This window comes from Pelecanus crispus, chromosome 8 (assembly GCF_030463565.1).
Source record: "Pelecanus crispus isolate bPelCri1 chromosome 8, bPelCri1.pri, whole genome shotgun sequence".
Lineage (NCBI taxonomy): Eukaryota > Metazoa > Chordata > Aves > Pelecaniformes > Pelecanidae > Pelecanus > Pelecanus crispus.
This window is the reverse complement of record NC_134650.1, coordinates 12,321,883-12,338,898: the sequence shown is the minus strand read 5'-3', so window position 1 is coordinate 12,338,898 and position 17,016 is coordinate 12,321,883. Positions and strand designations below refer to the sequence as shown.

Sequence of the window (17,016 nt, the reverse complement as noted above, 5' to 3'; positions counted from 1 at the left end):
CGGCCGAGTTTTCTTCCCCTCCCCACCTCGGGGTGGAGGGGACCGCGGGGCCGCGCACCCCCGCCAGCAGCCGCGCGCGGGGCGGACACGCGTGGGGCGGGCGGTGCCGGTCGCCCCTTTAAGCGGGCGGCGGCGGGGCCGCCCCGCCGGCCGGGATAGGCCGGGGCGGGCCGGGGCCGCCTCCCGCGCCTCGGCAGCGAGCGGGCGGGCGGGCGGCTCGGCTCGGCGCGGCGCTGCAGGCTCCGGTCCCGGCTGCGTGCGCCAGTGCCTCCCCCAGCGCCGCCGCCGCTCCCCGCTTCGCCGCCGGCGCCGGGCTGCGAGGGGCAGAGGCATGCCCAGGCGGAGCATCGCGGAGGTGAAGGTGCTGGACGTGCAGAAGCGGCGCATCCCCAACAAGCACTATGTGAGTGGCGCGGCGCGGCTCGGCCCGGCCCGGCCCGGCCCGGCCCGGCCCTGCCCGGGGTGCCCCGCTCCGCTCCGCTCCGCCGCGCCCGGCCCTGGGCAAACAAAGGCCGGGCGCGGGCGGCTCCGCTCCCCCACGGCCGCCGAGCCCCGGCCCAGGGGAGGGGGAGGAGGAGGAGGAGGGGGGCAGCGCTGCCGGCTCTGCCGCTCCCACCCCCGGCGTCTCCCGTGGGGGTCACGCCGTGCCCTGCCTGCCAGCGGGGGGACGCGCTGCGGGTCCCCCCCGGAGCCCTGCTCGCGGGGGAGGCGGCCGGGGCAGCGCCGGTGGGGACCCTGCGCGGGAGCCGGCGGGGGGGGCGCCGGGAGGTGCCCGGGAGGAGCTGCGGGCGGGATTTTGCTGGAGGGGCTTCTGGGGCAGCACGCACCCGGGAGGAGGAGGCGTCTCCGGGGCACCACCGGGAAGTGCCTCTGCTTTCCTGCGGGAGCAGCGTTTGGCAGAGGGGCTCTGAAACCTGTTGGCTGCAGAGTCCCGGGGCGAGGGACCGCCCGGCTCCTTCCTTGTGAGCCGCTCCGAGTGCTGCCGTCCCTGTGAGGTGTTCCCTCGTGTCCCCTGCACCCCTTCTGCGTGAGCTGCCCAGGGAGCGTGTTCCTGCATGCTCCAGGGCATCTTCCAAACTGTTGTGGGATTGTCTGTCTTTGAAGGGGTTGGGTTTTTTCTTTTTCTTTTTTTTTTTTTTTTAATTTTTTTAAACTTTGGTGTGATTCCAGGCATCCACGGAGACCTTGTGGGTGAATCCTGGCAACAACCATAAAACAAAGACTAAAATGTTCTCCCCTCCCTGTTTGCCTTAGACCGGGGTGACCCAGTGACACACTATGCGTGGCACATTTGGGTTGTGAGGATGTGGTGTGTGCCCTGGCTGGAGTGTGTTGTGTCAGTGGAGCCGGGCACCCTGAGCTCTTGGGAGATCAGGGGCTTCTCCAGGTCACCCCGGCTAGTTTGTGGCAGTGAGCAAGTCAGATAAAAGCAGAGGGCAGGCCAGCTCTAGCCAGGATGGAGGGGAGGGTAAAGGGGGGCTGTTACCTCCTCCTTGCATCCAGGGATGTGATGTGGCTGCTGCCGCCCAACCCCTCATCACCGCTTCTTCCTCTTCCTCTCCTGCCCTGCCTGTGGCTTTATCAGCCCTGGCTGAGCCTGGCCCCAGCTCCCAACGTGCCCCCCTTCCTGCCGCGTCCGTCCCAGACTTACTCATCATAGCTGGGTTATGCATCTGATCTGGAGGAGCATGTACGTGAGGAGGTTTGCTGAGCTGCATACACTTCTGTTTGTCTTGGCAGATCTGTTGCACCGCAGTCGGGCCCTGTAATGGGGCTCAGGCAGGGTCACCTGCGGCTGCTCCTCTGCTCTCCCTTCTGGGCCTTCCGATTCCCTTGCTGGGGCTGGAGGCTCCTCACACCCATCCAGACCTGTGTCCCCACGACTGGGATATGCACCCCAAGAGCCAGACATGATCTTTTTTGGGCACCATCCCTGCTCACCCTCCACCCACGTGGGCAAGGCGGGTGGAGTTGGGCATAGCGCAAATAATCTCTTTGAGGCTGGAAATCTGGGAAGAGGTGTTATCTGAAAGGAGAGACATACGGTGGGGTGGCTGGGTGGGGGCACTGGAGCAGAAGCTCCTGGGGTGGTGGGAGAAGGTGGCTGCACACAGCTCATGACAGCCAGCTGTGCAGCTCAGCTGCCTGCTCCCTCCTCAACCGGTGGCTTGAGTCCTCTGCCTCTAACCTTTCCCTGTACTTGTCTTGGACCAAAACCTGGCAGTGTGAGCCAGCGTGGCTCGCAGCGGGGCTGAGCCCAGGGAGGGGCGGGCAGCTTGCAAGCAGCAGCCTCCCCAGGGCAGTGCTGGAGTGAATGCGAGCGCTTGCCTTGTTTGAGGGGATCGATAGGAACTAGGCAGATTCACAAAGCCAGTTAATTATATGGAATCAAACCCCTCTTTTCTTTTTTCTTCTTCCTCCTCCTGTAAAGAGGGGGAGAGGAGGGACAGCAAATCACGGCCGAGTCATCTTACTTGCATCTGCTGGCATGCTGCAAATCCAAGTCAACCACAAAGTGTACATGTTAAACCTTTGCTCTCTGGCTTCTCATTGCGGAGCCTAAATGTGTTCTCTATCCCGTGGGGCAGCCGCTTGCTGTCCCCAGGGAGGCTGGAGGAGCATGCCAGCTCTTCCTCCCATTGCTTCTGTGCTGGTCTGACCAGTGAGTGACCTGTACCGCTCAGGCTCGGGCTGCTCTCTGCATCGGCGAGAGGCTTTTCTTTGCTGGACAAAGGTCCAGTTGTGTTGGCTGTAGTGAGGCCACAGCAGAAAGTCAGGAATTCCAGTTTCCCAGAAAAGTGAGATCAAACCACTGTTTCAAAGTCCTTATTGACGCCTGCGGTGGGGAGGGGCTGTAGGAAAGGCCAGCTCTATTCAGGCCAGCGTAGTTCACCCATCACCTTGGTAATCGACACAAAAAGAGTTGTGTTGCCCGAGACAAAAACTTGTGGTTTTCTGCAGCTCTGATTTGAAGCAGGAGACACAATATTCCCCCAAACTGGGTTTCTCGGGCTGGGTGAGGCCCCAGCAAGGTGCTGGGAAGGGTTTAGGTAGCTGGGTGCCAGCTCAAATGTGTGCTGAGCTATGTTGGGATTTAACTGGGGACCCAAACACAGCCCCATGCTCTCAAACATTTGCATGCCTGTGAACGGCACTGGCTCAAATCCTGGTGCAAGAGAGCATCAGTCTGGTGTGCTGCTCTCTTGCTGCCCCTGACAGGGTGTCTGAAGGCCGTGCTCCTCTGGAAGGATATGCTGGGACAACACTGCACTTATTCCATCTCCTGTCTGTCCTCCTTACCCTGGTGACAGCCCAGTACCTGATCTGAGGGCAGGAGGAGCTGGGTGGGCTGTTCAAAGGAAGCCCAGGCATGTTTCAAGCCATTTGGGGGATAGGGGAAATGGGAACAGCCTCGTGATTGCTTTTCTCCTCAGTGAGGTGTTAAACCCTTTGGTGGATACTGCTGGCAGGGGTCAGGCTAAATTGTAATTAGCGGAGGAGGAGCTCTCCCCTTGTGTGCTTTTCTCCTTGCAGTCAGCCTTGTGCTCCTGGAAGGTTTTTGCTGCTGTGATGTTGGCAGGGTGCGAGGCTGACACATCTGCTCCCATTCTTGTCAAACCAACTCCACTCACACGCATGGAAGGTCCAAGAGGGGAAGGATAACCGAGCTTCTTGCTCCGAGTGGTAGGGGCCTTGAATTTGCTCTGCTGGCTGTGAAACCATATCATGCTGTATTGCAGTGACACCTCTCCTGGTCTGCTAGCCCCAGCTGCTTCAACTGCACTTGTGCCTTTAAGCTTTTTCCATGGGCAGTACCTGGAAGGGGCAGCGAGAAATGATCCTTTTGCAGGTGTTTATTGCAGGATGCACTGCTCCGATCCTGTCGAGAGACAACAACCAAGCTTGGGATCTCGGCAGCCCCCCATCCAAGTGAAGAGGGGAACTCCCGTCCTTCAGGCAGCGGCTGGAGGGTCACCCTGCAGTGACATTTCCCATACGATCCTATGTTAAGTCATTACAGCTCGTGCCCCTTGGGGATGCTGCTGGCAAGGGCTCCAGGGCCATACTGCAAATCTGAAAAGGCAAAGTCCAAGAGCAAAGTTTAAAAATAATCATTCTGGGCGACAGAGTAACAGACTGTCATTTCTATGGTCTGGCCAAGTCTCAAATTCTGATAAATGAATGTTTATTCAGAAAAGATCCAAAACAAAGCCATAGTTGAAACGGACTAAATTGTCCTTTAAAGGACTTCACGTGGGATCTTTTTATAGTTTGTGTTTGTTATTCTCTAGTAGAAGTCCCTAAAATAAAGCTTTTCCCTGCTAAATCCAGATTTTGGTTGGGGTTTTTTTGCCCTTAAGCAAGCTTCAGGACCTTTCATTTTAATACAGCTGCAATTTGTGTATTTTGTTATATGTGTTAATAGCAATGTAATTGAATTGCATCTTTATTTCTACCATCCTGTCCACCAAGAACACTTCCATAGTTCATATAGTTTTAAATGGTTGCTCCAGAGCACAAATCAAAAAAAAAAAAACCCCAACAACATATATATATATATATATACACACACACACACACCCCCGACAGGAAAGAACAAGTAGCATGCTCTTTGGTTGTGTTAGTTTATTGGAAAATCTGGACTATGCTCCTGCAGGACTTCCTTTCCTGGCCTCCATGCACACATGTATCGCTTTGAAAAAGGGAAATTTAAACAAAGCGTGCAGCATACATTTATCTTGGAAGCTCAGTTGACAAGATTGCAAACTTTAAACAAGGTGAATACCCCATGCATATTGAACCACCTCATTTGTGGCAGCTGCCTTGTGAAAGTAATTAACAGTGCATGTTGGAATCTGGTGCCTAGATGATAGCATCTATAGATATTTTAAAACAAGCTTGATGAAAAACACATTCAAAAAGTGAATGTGTTATATTTTTGATGTGGAATTTGTGATGTGATGGTAGGCGTCTTCTCTGCTCCTGTTCCTTGTAGTGGTGAGGCCATTGGTGGTTTCAGTTGTTATCCAGCCCAACCCCATTGCTTATCTGGAATTGCTTATGGAGCATTCAGAGAAGAGTGCTTGAATGGCAAGACAAGGAGGAGGGCTGCTGATCTATAGATTCAGTCATTCTTTGGTGCCTTGTACCTACAGAGCAGAAGATGTCTTCTGAAGAACATGTGTCCCATGGACCTGTGTGATATGGTCCCTTGGCCGTGACTTGCCCAGCGGAAGCAGAGCTCTGTGGGGACCTGGTGCACTATCATCTTGTACAGCTGCGTTATTTCTGCCACTGTGAATCATGCTGGTTGCTTGGCTTAAGAAGGGCATTGGGCGATGACTCCCCCTGTGCCATGCTCTCTGGGGAGCATGACTGTGCTCTTTGTATGGTGGGAATGTCCTGTGGGGAACCGAAGGAGCTGGGTGAGTTTAGACTGAGGGAGCAGGAGGTTAAAATGAATAGTGTGAAATCTATCCAAGGGCTGTTAACTAAACTAGGAATGAAAGAGAGCAAAAGTGAAACCAGAACGTATGAAGTAAGGCTGAATCCAGGAAGATGGAGTCTCTGCCACGGCAAAGAGTTTCTCAGCATTGGTGGCCCCCAGAGGTTTGAGGGCTTTCTCAGCATCCTCAGCAGTGTTTTGCTGCCGTATCCTGCGGTTCTGCTGTATCTTATCTTGTTTCCTGTCAGGTGGCCGATGCTCTCCTGCTTGAGGCAGGCCACAGGCAGGGCATTTAGAGCCTGTAGCTGGTAGAAATTTGGACCGGTCCTTGTGCCTAGGTCTGCTCTGCTGCACAGCATTACAGAGGCGATCAAAGTTCCTTCCCCCTCACCTCTCAAAAGAGTTGGGGCTTAAGGGAGTGCTCTTGGCTTTGTGGATGAAAACCAACACTCAAACGCAAACTCTCCTTTGTTTTTCTTCCCTAGTCACGTTACTTAAGGCTGTTGAAAACCTTGAATGTCGCAGTTCAGTGCAAGGGCCAAATCTTGCCTGGCAGATGGCCACTGATGGCCTGGCAGCTCTGTGTGGAAAGCTGGTGCTCGTACACGATTCCAGCAGTGAACTGCGATGTAGGGGCCATCCATCGCCTCTGCCCTCTTGGAGGTCTGGTGACCTTGATCCCTCTCAGCTTTGCTTTGGAGGGTATCTCTATCTTCCGGCTGTTTCATGTAGCGGTGGGAAATAGGAAACAAATGAATCCATATGTTTGACCTTCAGTGTGACTCAGAGCAAACAAGCGGGTGCATATGTTGTACGGCTGAGGGGTCTGCACCGTGGCTGGGTGGGGCTCGATGCGTTGTCCTTGGGGTCCCCATGCTTGGTGTAACCCCATGTGCGTGCGCTTCATCCCAGCAGCTTTGGCTGTGTGCTCAGGCAACGCTGTGCCCTGGTGAGCTGTACAACAGCAGAGCGGGAAGAGCTGTTCCTTGCTGGGGTTTTAGGAACGGTACAAAGGGATGAATCAGAGCGAGGGGAGGTGGCTGCTTTGTAGTCCTGGGTGCGTGGGCAGATCAGCTTGGGTTACTTGCCGCAGCAGTGAGGATATGCCTGTCCTCGTGCTGCCTGCACCCCCATTACCTAGCTCCTCCCTGCAGCTCTGACTTGTTGCTTCTGCCTGTCTCCTCTGCTAGAGCAGAGGGACCACAGCAGCATCCCTGATGCCCTGCGGTTACCGCCAGGATCGCTTCTCCATGCCTTTCCCAGTGCTGTCTGAACCAGCACAACCCTTCTCCCGGCTCTCCCTGTCCACAGAGCGGGAGCGAGGGGGTGACAAGGTGTCCGGGGATGGAGGAGGGGGCTGGCTGTCCATCTCCCATTCTGAGCTTCAGTGTCCCACAGCACAAGAGCCTCCGCGCTCCCCTCCCCAGCCCCGCACGCCTGTGGCGGTGAAGGCTGATGGAGAGGGGCCAAGCACAGCAGCTTGCCGCCAAGAACTTTCTTTGTTTCCAGTCACCTCCCTCCTTTTTTTTCTTTTCCTCTTACAATTTCCCACTCCCTTTTCTATATTAAACCCTGCTCTGGTTTGGCTCGATCCCTTAGCTGGTCTGGTTTCTCTGCCCCTTTGAATTTCTGCATGCTCCTTTCTCGTGGCAGCGGCCGAAGCCAGGGGACGAGGCTTTCGCATCGCTTCCCCATGTTTCGGGGTTGGGGGGGAGCGCGGGTGGAATAGAGAGACTGATGCTTTTTCCCCTCTGCTGGCTAAAGATGCTTTAAATATGTGGAGTTTTCCACAGAGAGGTTTATTGTACATAGTCTCCCTGGACCTGAGACCACACAGACTCAAACCCATTGGAAACAGCTCTGCAGACAGCTCTGACTCTGCTGGAGGCTGTTATGTCTGGCTTTGCTGTAGGAGCTCTGCTGAGTGGCTGGGGACCTGTGCTGATGTCCGTCGGTGGCGGGTGGGCAGAGCTGCATGTCCCTGCAGCCCCATGGATGTGTCTTTCAAGTGACCGTGGCATTGCTTTCTGCCCTGCCGTTACTCATGTGCCTCTGGTGCGGCTGGCATTGAAACAGGAGAGTCTCGGTCTGCGGGAGCTCTGGGCATGGGGATTTGGGAGATAAGCTCAGGGATTGCTGCAGAGCCACCCAGGGAGGGCTGTGCTGTGCCAGGGAGGGCTGCTGGCGGGTTGTTGGCTCGCAGAGCTGTGTCAGTATGGGTGTGCTGCTCCTGCGCTTGAGCGGGTGTAGCTGGGTGGTGCTGAGCTCAGGGTGGACTTGCTGCCTTGTTCAGCCATGTGCTGGGTGCCAGGCAGAGAGCTCGCAGGCCTGCCAGCAGCTGCCCTCTCCCCAAAACCTTATTTGTGGGCTTTGTGTGCCCCCCCCCCCCCCCCCCCCCCCCCAGCCAGGATGCCTCGCAACTCTCCTTGGAAAACTCCTCCTTGAAAACTCTCCTTCAGAGATAAGCCGAAACTGTAGCTCTAGGTTTTCCTGCAACTACAGTCTGCCTTTTTCCTACTCAAATTTAAGCCCAGGCTGCCTCCCAGGTTGTGTTTTGTGCATGTCCGTAGCATGTTTATGCAAAAAGTCCAGAAGTGATTCTTCTAGGTGGTCACATGGCCTCATGTTTCAAGAATGGGAAACTGTTTCTGTTATGTGTTTTTAGTATCTTCTTAATTCCATTGCCTCAAGTCAGCTGCTTGAATCATCTTCTCTCTCTAGCCACATTGTTGTATGGGACAACGTGCCTCTTGGGGAAGGTGCAAGACTGAGGGCTTGTGAAGGACTCCGGAGTCCTCGGTCCCTTTGAGCGGTGGCAGTCACCAGGAGCCATGGCTATCTGCAGCACTGAGGCCCTTTATTAATCCATGGAAAAATACTTCTGGGGTCTGACAGTTCTCAGGGCTTATGCTTGCTACTTTGTTTCTTCAAGAGGAAAAAAAAAAAAGAAAATAAAATTAAATCTCTGGCTGCCCTTTCAGATGGAGATAATTAGCGCTGGCTTCTCGTTCCCTCTGTTCTTGCGCTCTAATCCCTGTGACTCCAGCTGCTCTGGATGTTGGCTCCTTCAGCTTCCCTGCTCTTCTGGTGATGCCTGACATGGGAGCTTGCGCCCTGCCCGGGGTGCTGTCCTGCCCGGGAGGGATGTCCTGGATCTCCCCACAGCGTGCACCCGCTGCGGGTTGCCTGCATGTTTCCCCCAGGGCTGCGGAGCCCTTGCTGCCATGCGAGCTGACTGGCAGCTCTCGTTGACAGCTCTGTTATGGTTGGCCATGTGCCATTTGCATTTCTTTTAGCAACCTGCCATTTTTTGACAGTTCCCTTATGAAGGTTTTCAGTCCTGCTTTCCACTGGCCTGTTCTCCCTCTGAGCTGCTTCTCCAGAGATGCTGGGGAGGGGAGAGTGGCAGCAGGGATGCCATGGGGACTGAGCTCATGATGCCCGGCAGGGTGGGCTGCAAGATCCCCAGGGCCTTTCTTTCTGTCTTTATATCTCTGTTTATGACACTCACTTTCAAACATGACCAAGGAGAATCCTAGGCAATGGAGGTCCTGATGGTAAACTTCTTGATCGGTAATTTTTAAGTAGTTGGTATGTGGCCAGTTACTTCTCATGTAGGGAGTTTGAGGAACCCGGGAGTGTGGCAGCCAAATCCCCACAATGTCTGTCGGAGTTCAGCATTTTGCATCTGTAGAGTTCCATTTTCTGTGAAGGATCTGATCTGCTTCTGCCCTCCAAGGGACAGGAGCATGAGGAGCGTTTGGCGTTAATGTGAAGTGCTCCTCTCCTCTGGCATTAAACAACATCCACCTGCACCCCCAAAACTGTCCCAGAGCCTCTGCACACCCCATGAAAAGCCCCCTGGGAGTGGAGGGCAGGTCTTGTTTCCTTGCTTTGGTCTTCGCTGAAGCTCTGGCGAGGTTGTCCCACCGGGAACTCTTCCTTGCTCCATAACTCAGCTTGCTGCAGCGTGGGCCTGGGGTTTCAAGGCACGAGGGCAGGGCAGCTGGTGGCTGGGAGAGGAGTGATGGGGGGGTGAGGGTGCATGCATAAGGCTTGCTTAATCCTGAAAGCAGAATTTTGAGTGTATTTGAGTGACCCTGAAAGCTCTGTACCTCTCTTCTGCGCCTTGCTCTAATAGGACAAATGTTGTGAGCTGCATCTCAAGGATTTCAGAAGCATGGGTATGAATTTCAGCTATGCTCCCCTGGCCTGTGGCTGAAATGAAGCTAAGGAGGCTTGAGCCCCAGAGATTCCTGCCCATTCCAAAGCTCTGCCTGGCTCGTTACCTTCAGGCATCAGGCCTAGCTGCGGGGTGTGACATGACACGTGTGCAGCAATGTAGGCTGGAGCCAATGTAGGCTGGAGCGGAGCAAGGGATGGAGGCTCTCAGGTTGGGAGTGGGGCAGGGTAAGGCATCCTTTCCAGAGGGAGGGAGGGGAGCCGAGCCACTGGTTCCTGGGTTTCACCAAGTCAGCTAGTTCCCTCCACCGTGCAGACCCTGCCGCTGGCCTGGGAAGGACTGTAAATATTTAGCTAGCTCTGCCTGTTGCTTTTGGCCATGGCCCATGCCACGTGATGGGGTTGCAGAGCCCCCCTCCTGAATCTGGCTGCCCGCCGCCTCCCTGCCATCTGCTTGGCTCTCCCCATCCCTCGAGGAAACAGCGGAGTGGGATCTGAGCGGTGGCAGCAGCCCCCCCATTCCCAGCAGTGCTCCCCATGGGTGCATGTCCCCAAGGCAGCACCAGCTGCAGCCCTGGGAGATCCCCTCACCATTTCCATGGAAAGGGGCCTGCTGGTGGTTCCTCTGTGTTATTTCTTTGAAGGACCGTAGAAATCAGAGCTGGAGAAGGCCCATGAAATAACTGTTTCCATATGCCCTCACCCACACAGCTGGGCTGGGAAGAAGTCTGTCCTCAGAGAAGCTTCTGCAGGACCAAGGGTTGTGGGAGCACGTGATGGGGTGACTCCTACTGGGACAAAGTTGGGTTTGTTCGGGCTGCTGCTCCATGGTGGGTGCTCCTGGCAGGACACGGTGCAGTGCCAGGCCAGGAGGGGAAGCATCAGACCAAGTGCAATGTTTTCAAAACTGGTTTGATCATTGAAAGCATCTTCCAAAAGCACCTGAGAAAGGGATGTGTGGGTGCTTGTGGTAGCTTGGTGCCTCATCATCTCCAGACCCTGTGAAAACCGTCCCTGGGTGGCCGACTGCACTGTTCGTCCCTTTGAAAATCTGCACTTTTGTTGTCAGTTGAGGAGAGCACCTGAGTTATGTTTTCTGGTGTCTTTTTTGTCCCTAGGACAGCAGGGACTGGATTAGGTATTGGCAGAGACCAAGATCTGTGATGGTTTTGGCCAACAGAATACCCCGCTGGGATGGGGCTGTCAGAGTGAAAGATGGGGGATATTCACAGGGAGAGAGGAAGCCAGCTTTATTGAGACAGTGTTTTTATAGATACTGAGGAGTTCCTGTCCCTGTGGGCTTCCCCATCTTTTCTGCTTTCCACAAGTAGGTGAGGAGATTCCCCTGGAGACCTTTCTGTTGTTCAAATGGGATGCGCAAGAAACGGTTATCCGGACTCCAGGGAGATCTGCATTTCAGTAAAATAGGAGTGAGCTCATCGGCTGGGAGAAATGCTCCTTCCCTCAGTTGCAAAGGGTATAATAAAACGTGGTGTGCCCTCAAATCTCATGGCTTTATTACCCTTAAGAGCTTTGAATTCATTTTGGCTTGAGCAAATCCACATCCTGATTAAAATCCCAGTCTAATAAGCTGTTGACTCCAAATAAAGGCAGGATAGGAATAAACAATGAAGAAAAGTTGGCTCTTCCTCCTGCCCCAGTGGAAGGCTCTCTCCAGGCAGGCAGCCAGCAGTGATATAACCCCATAAAGTGCTGTAGACTGGTAAGAAGGCTGGGATATCAGCTGAGCTTCCAACCAAAATGAGCTCATGCTGGCCTGCCGGCAAGTCCTGGGGTGAGGGTAAAGGCAACTTGGCCACTTTCTTAGCGTCAAGTTAACGCTTAGTTTGCTGATGGTATGGTGGTGACTGTATGGATGCTGTCAGATACTTCAGAGGCCATGTCATGCAACCTGACCAGTTTTCATTGCAAACTGTGGTCAGCCAAGTTGTCCCTCACCTGTTGAGGTCTAGAAGCATGTTCTTGAATAGGTATTGTGCCTGACCCGATGCAGAGTACTTGTCAAGCCACATTTGGTGATAAGTAAGCACAGTGTCTTGGCCTTCCTTGTAGCCAGTCATGGTCCATCCAGGTCTCCACAGCTGCTACAGATGCTGTCTTGCAGGAGCCCTCTGTCTTCCTTGTGTTAATATGCAGAAAGCACAGGTACTTCAGCTCAAAAAAATAATTTCTGAATGAAAGGAGAGGATTGTGGTTAGCTGAATAAGGCCTGTGAGGTGATGCTGAGTGATTCGGATTTTGTCTGGGAGAGGGTGGTGGTGCCTGTGACACCCAGCCAGCTCACGGCAAGTCAGCAAAGCAGTCGCAGCTGTGTTTGGGCTGATCATCTGGTTTAAGAAAAGTGGTCATTGAATTACTGGGTTGAAAGTACTGAAGTTCTTTATTTTAGCAGTATGAACTTGCTTCATCTTGCTGCCTCTTTTCCCATCTTAATTTGGAAGCGATTCCACTGGGAAGAGTTTGTGGTTCCTCAGGAGTCTCCTCACCTTGGTAGGTCATGCTGCATCAGCCCTCTGATCAGCAGAGCGACCTTTCGATTAGATTTTTAGTACAGCATTCGAGTAGATTTGATGAGCTCAAATAATGTAGCGTTGTGCTATCCATTTGAATCTCCTGGTGTTTGAGTTTGCATACTGGGCTGGGATGTTGGTTACATTCCAGCATCTGGAAAAATGTGTGTCTCTGTGGGAAACCTTGTGAAAACTCTTGAGGGATTCTGTTTTAAATACCAAAACATCAGCATCTTAAGAGCCTTCACGCTTCATTATGTTAACTGGAGTTCTAGCAGGTCTGTTCATCTGAGCTTCTGAATGTTTTGTTCCTGCTTCAGTGAATTGATACTTGAATTTGTGGTGGAAATAAGCAGGACGTGAAAGTTAGAAGAAAAAATGAACATGCCCTTGTTCTGCTTAGTCAATCTGTTATTAATTAGTGAAGGCTGAAGTTTGCATCACTTGAGTGTTACGCTGGCATCTTTTCAAGGGTCATCTTTGGTTTCTGCGAGTAACAAGCAAGGACGTTAGTTAAGTAATTGCCCAATTCTGTTATTTGCTTGTTGTCTTTCATAGAAGAAAAAAAAACTGGGTTGGGTTTGTTTTTTTTTTTACATTCATCACCAGTAAATGCCTGGTCATAAGGTCTGTGAATAACCTGCAATTACTAGGATTGATTGTGTAGCATTTTAAGGAACAGGAGGGTAATTTGTACCCCAGCAAATTTAAGTAAACAAAATCCCAGAGCTGCTTACGGAAGAACAGATGGAGTTTCGAACCTTGTGGGTTTGAGTTCTTGCAAGCCCCAGCCCCAGGGCCCAGGCTGGTGGTGGTGCGTGGTGCGGCACACTGCAGGCTGCAGGTTTGGGATCTTGACATCAAACTTGATGCTGCAGCCATAGATGGGATGGCCAAGGCATAGTTACTAACTCTTAATGTGTCTGTGTCTCGAGAGACTTTAACTGTGTTTTTACACAGAAGTGCCCTTTCACGTTTGATGCATGCCCCTATTTAGGGATAAGGAGCTGTCTTAGTTCACAACTATCAATAAGCATTTAGTAGTTAAACTGCAGCAGTGGAGCTTAATTTAATCTTACATATTTTCTAGTATTGCTGAAATGACTTTAAGTGGTCCCATGAACTTCCCTGATTGATGCCCAGCTGTGGGGGCTACATTGGCAGCTTTAGCAGCGTTTGGGTTGTGGTGCGAGTTGTTGGTTCACTCCTCTCTGATTTCTTTCTCTGTTCCCTACAGGTGTACATTATCAAAGTCACCTGGTCCAATGGATCCACAGAAGTCATATACCGACGGTACAGCAAGTTCTTTGACCTGCAGGTAAGCATTTCGCCAGTTCTTGGGTTTTTGACTTCAGAGGATCGAAAGCTGTGGTCACTTGAGAAGCATCGCTTCTGCCTTACACTAAGCATACCTTTTGTAATCTGCCAGAAAATGTTTTGATGTGAGAAAACTTAAATGCAAATCCTTGAAAAAAGCAAGAACAAGACAACCTCAAAAGCTGGACTCTTCGCTCCAGTGCCTCTTGCACATGGGTGGGGACACCCTGGGGCTTTTGCATGTCCCAGTGTTAAAGTTCTGCTGTCTGGACTAAATGCATACAGAGCTGCATAGGTGTGTTTGAATTCCTGCAACAGAAATCTGTGCAAGTGGTGGGGTTTTTGTTGGGGTTTTTTTGTTTGCTTTTGGGAGGGGTTTGTTAAAGTTAAGCCCAAATTCCATTTCTGCGGAGCTAATACCATGCCTTTCCCAGCTGCTATCGCAGAAAAACAGGGCTGCTGCTGAAAAGCGCTGATTCCCTGGGTCCGTGTCCCACTGGCTGGTGTTTCGGGGAACAGGCGCTGGGGAAATGCCTGCTGCCCGGTGCAGTGCAGTGCACTGCCAGCCTGGAGGGCAGCTTACAGCAGCTGCTTTAGCGATTACCTCCTGGTGCAGGGGGGAGCTGGGAGGGAGGGAGGAGGCTGGAAAGACAATTGGGACAGGCTGGGTTGCAGAAAACCGAAGCTGGTGTTCTGGGCGAGCAGGCAAAGGGTGTTTTCCACCCTGTCCGTGGTGGAGATGAGCCAAGGGGTCTGGCTGAGCTTTATGAGCCAAAACACAAACTGAGCTGCTGGAACAGGCTCTGTGCAGATGAGAGAGAAAAATGTATGAAGTGATCTACGGACCGGCAGCAGCTGCCAGAAGAGTCACTGGCGTGTCCCTCCTGGCCTGTGCGTGGGACTGGGAGAGTTGCTGGGCACCCTCTGCCTCCAGTGACCTGCTGACGTGAAGTTGCGCATTGCTATGTGCTTGATTTGAAAGGGTGCTGTGGATGCCCAGGAATGAGGATGCCTTTCCTGAAATCCCTGCATCCAGATACAAATACGCTGCTAAAATTACAGTTCATCTGGGCCTGCCCAGCAAAGCAAGCCCATGGGAATCCAGATGGCTTTCCCAGGTTGAGCTGGTCAGCTGGCTTCGGGTCAGCCTGCAAAGCCTGGGGTTGTGTGAGATGGCTGCTCACGTTGATGGTGCCCCGTCCCCTGCCCAGCAAGACACCTTCTGCAGACCTGTGGACATGGCCATTAGGGTGACCATGCTGAGTAAGCCCTGGCCAGCCAGCAAGAGCCAGGCTTTGGCAAGACCCTGGGTGTCCTTACCCTACCCTGTGCTGCTGTCCTGCAGCATCATGCCAGGCAAGGTAAGGTAGGGTGGCATGGGCGGCTGCTGGTGCAGGCAGGAGTTAAGCTGTGTGCAGCTGCTTGTGTAACCAAGGAAATATTAAAGTAAATAAACAGGGAACAGCTGTTGGGTAGCAGCCAGGGCTGGAAGGAAATGGAGCTCAGTGCTTCCTCCTCTGCAACATCTTGTCTTCGCTGGTGCTCCAAGTTGGTGGCCAAGCTCATGCCATCATTTGGGGGTGCAGTCTTTTGGGGTTTATATGTGATAAACCAGTGCCTCCAGCTATGCTGTTTCCCTGGGCTGCCTTGCTCCCTGTGGGAAGGACATATAGGGAAATAGTGGCCGACCTTCCTCTCTTCCTCCCCTTCCATCTTGGCTGGAGCTGTGCCAGAGTCTGAAACTGGCTGTGCAGAACACCCTGGAGCACCTTTAGATGCAGAGATGCTTTATACATATATCATGATGCAGATGGGAAAGTTTAAAGCAAACGTCTCCCCCCTTCCCTGTTCCCTGCAGCTTTTTCTTTAAAAAAAAAAAAAGAAAAAAAGTAACCACTCCTTTTTGGCTCTCTTGAAAGAATGAATGAAATTGTGGTTTCTCCCTTCCTTCCCCCTTATCGCACATGCTTCCTGATGTCCTTATTTTAAACTTGTGGTGCAGTACAGTGGAAATTGGATTGAAAGGCGGGGAGTGAAACAGATTCTCTTAGCACAGTGGAAAAAAATGCTCCAGGTAGCTTGGTAGCACTGACTGTTGCTGTTGCTGGAGGCCTTTATTATATGACTGTTGGATGATTCTATGCCAATTTTAGCTCTTCAGGCAGAAATTTTCCATGGTGGAAATTATTCATGCCTCTGGTTATTTAAAAAAAAAAACAAAAAAAAACCAAAACCAAAAAGCCCCACAAGATAACTGCTTGGCTAAAATGGTTCGGCTGCTTTTGAAAACATAGTAAGAGATCCAGTTCTGATGATCTTTTTGATGCGTTGGAGGAAGAATTGGAAACTTGAGTCACAGGTGATCCCTATGTCAAGAATCTGTCTTTCATGATATCCAGTGAAAATCCGTCCAAATTTATTCATACTTATAGCCTTGAGCAATTACAGTACATGCATGTTTGGGTAGAGATATTTGTTAATTTAATATCTTCGTTCCCAGTGATTCTGGCTGCACTTTCCATGCTTCTGCCAGAAGCTGAGCAGGGTTTTGTTTTTTCAATAGCAGCTCTGGCCACATCTGGGTGAAGGTTGGTGCACCCCCTTTTGCTGTCAGTGACCCTCCTGCTAAGCCCAGGCAGGAGGACAAGGAACCATTTGATCCAAGTAGGAGAGAGAAGAACTTTGGGGCAGGAGTGAGGGCTGGTGGGGGCTGACCCCCGGGCTGATGTGATGCTGCTGTTCAGAGCAGCCCAGGCACAGATGTGTGCGTGGTTGGGGATTTTCTCCTGGAATTCCCTGTGGGGCCACAGCTTTATTGCTTGTCACCTTCCATTGTGGCCAAACAATTATTTTAGGAGTAGGGCCAAGTAAAACACATGCACACTTACTACTGACAGCCTTGCCAGCTAGCCTGCTCCCACTGCAACCGGAGGGCAGAGTGTTCTACCCTCCCCAGCCAGGCAGGAATGACACTCAAAACACAAACTGCCAGCTCAGCAGAAACAGGCGTGAAGCCTGGAGTTTGCCCAGTGCTGGTCTCTGCCTTCGTCTGCATGCAGAGATATCAGACCAGCCGCATTCCCTGTACTGGAATGGGGAAAGTTGAAAGCCACCTTGCTGGTCACAGTAATGCCGCAGGCTGTGCTGTTATCAGCTGGGAGCGTTCAAGGTTTTGTCTGAATGCTGTGAACTTCAAGAGCTCTTCCCTTTGGCTGTCATCAGTAGCCAAGGCTGGTCCTCTTCTGTGAAAGTCCTGGTTTGCAGCTTATTGCTGTAGCAGCCTTTCCAAGCACCACCCTGCTTTTCTCTTCCAAGGGTGGCAAGACCTCCTCTTTCTGCCTAGTTACCTGTTTTCATTCCGTTGACCACACCATGGGCCATCCGCTGTCATGCAGGAGATTGTCACCTCCTGTCTAAGGGCTGGTGACCGACGTCACCAATTCAGACGTCACCAATGCAGAACCGATGTTCTGCAATTCAGCTTGTGTGTCCCAGCACAAGGCACAGGCTGCTTCTTCCTGGTCCCGGTCCAGCGTTTTG

General features: G+C 52.5%; 1 protein-coding gene across 1 annotated transcript in view; it reads left to right on the top strand.

Annotated features, from left to right (window-relative positions):
- Window positions 1-331: 331 nt before the first annotated feature.
- The window catches only part of SH3PXD2B (SH3 and PX domains 2B), a 76,157-nt gene continuing 59,472 nt past the window's right edge, over window positions 332-17,016 (top strand). The window contains exons 1-2 of the mRNA XM_075714894.1: window positions 332-403; window positions 13,397-13,477. Of these exons, the coding sequence (XP_075571009.1) occupies window positions 332-403; window positions 13,397-13,477 (153 nt within the window). The remainder of the gene's footprint in view (window positions 404-13,396; window positions 13,478-17,016) is intronic.